Source organism: Macrosteles quadrilineatus, unplaced genomic scaffold (assembly GCF_028750875.1).
Source record: "Macrosteles quadrilineatus isolate MER2022 unplaced genomic scaffold, UCM_ALF_1.0 Scaffold_5__1_contigs__length_97177068, whole genome shotgun sequence".
NCBI lineage: Eukaryota > Metazoa > Arthropoda > Insecta > Hemiptera > Cicadellidae > Macrosteles > Macrosteles quadrilineatus.
Window position 1 is genome coordinate 45,001,722 of NW_026542598.1, and position 1,463 is coordinate 45,003,184.

The 1,463-nt window shown below is 33.1% G+C and overlaps 1 protein-coding gene across 1 annotated transcript; it reads left to right on the top strand.

The window, feature by feature from the left end:
- Nucleotides 1–578: 578 nt before the first annotated feature.
- LOC128994766 (dynein light chain 2, cytoplasmic-like) lies at nucleotides 579–1,148 on the top strand. The gene has a single exon (XM_054419529.1). It carries the CDS (start codon nucleotides 670–672, stop codon nucleotides 937–939), a length of 270 nt encoding a protein of 89 aa, XP_054275504.1. The 5' UTR covers nucleotides 579–669; the 3' UTR covers nucleotides 940–1,148.
- Nucleotides 1,149–1,463: the final 315 nt, after the last annotated feature.

Genomic DNA, 1,463 nt, shown 5'->3' on the forward strand with positions numbered 1-1,463 from the left:
AACCTGATTCTATACCTCGAGATGGTGGTCTATAATTGAGCTTATCATGTGTTTGAATTGTAATTCTTAATCGAAACTCAAATTCTCTATCAATCCATTATAAGAGAATGAAATTCACTTTATTAAATCGTTGAAATATTCGTAAATTGTGAATGAAATACTAAACTATACTTTAGCAGCCCATGACATCTTTACATTTACCTAAAACCTCTTACGGATAATTGATTTAAAAGTAAAAATAAATTCGAATTAGCCTCATTCGTTAAAAACTATACAATAAATATTATCCATTATCTTATATTTAGTTCATACATCTGTTAAAATAAAGTTGTTTACGTTATATCACTTCATTATATTTACGTTTGATATTTGACTAATGTAAACATAACGATTGCTGAAAATAAAATCATTTTAGTTATTGATTCAATCATGTACTTATTATTCTAATATATACCGATTTCGTTCGTGCAGTTTCAAACGTCTTTGAACCGGATCAAATAATTCCAACCGAAATAAATTTAGCGTCAGCTGATCTTTAACTCTTTTCCATCTCATTATTTGAAACATGTGTAGTTGGAAGACAACATAACCAAAGTCTTGACACACATTGAGGAAACTCAGAGTGGTATTTTAAAATCTTGTCTGAGTGATTGCACTAGAATTTCCGCCATGTCTGAACGGAAAGCTGTCATCAAAAACGCCGACATGTCGGAGGAGATGCAGCAAGACGCTGTGGACTGCGCAACTCAAGCTCTCGAAAAGTTCAGCATCGAGAAGGATATTGCTGCCTTCATCAAGAAAGAATTTGACAAGAAGTACAACCCTACGTGGCATTGCATTGTGGGAAGGAACTTCGGCAGCTACGTGACCCACGAGACGAGGCACTTCGTGTACTTCTACCTAGGCCAAGTCGCCGTGCTTCTGTTCAAGAGTGGATAGAACTTGGCAAATGAACTATGAGGCAGCCTAAATGAAAATTTAAGGTCTTGTACGTAAGCGATATCTTTGAAGAGGTATTTGATTTTGAAAGCGGAAAATGGTATGGACTATTGTAGTTTGAGAATTTTTGTTTTATGTGGTAAATTTTTGTTTTGGTCATGCATATTGAATCAATGGAATTAATTAATAAATTGTTTTAGTTTTTGTTATGTTCTGTTTTTATTTTTTCAAACAACTGAACAATCAGCATTCAGGTAATGTAGTAATAGTAATTTAAACATTTAATAACAATATGTAACAGGTATTAAAGAATATTAAAAAAGTTATAAGTGTGGAGTAAAAGCGATTCTCCATATTTTGGAACTAACGACGATATTTTTTAGAACCGTTGAGATCCAATAAATAGAACGCAATATTTTTGGCAGATGGTTTTGGCTACTAACTTTGCATCCTCCTCATGTAAAATTAAAAGGTCTCTCGGTATGTCACTCATGTTCTCAAATTTTACTCATCTCATATTCGTC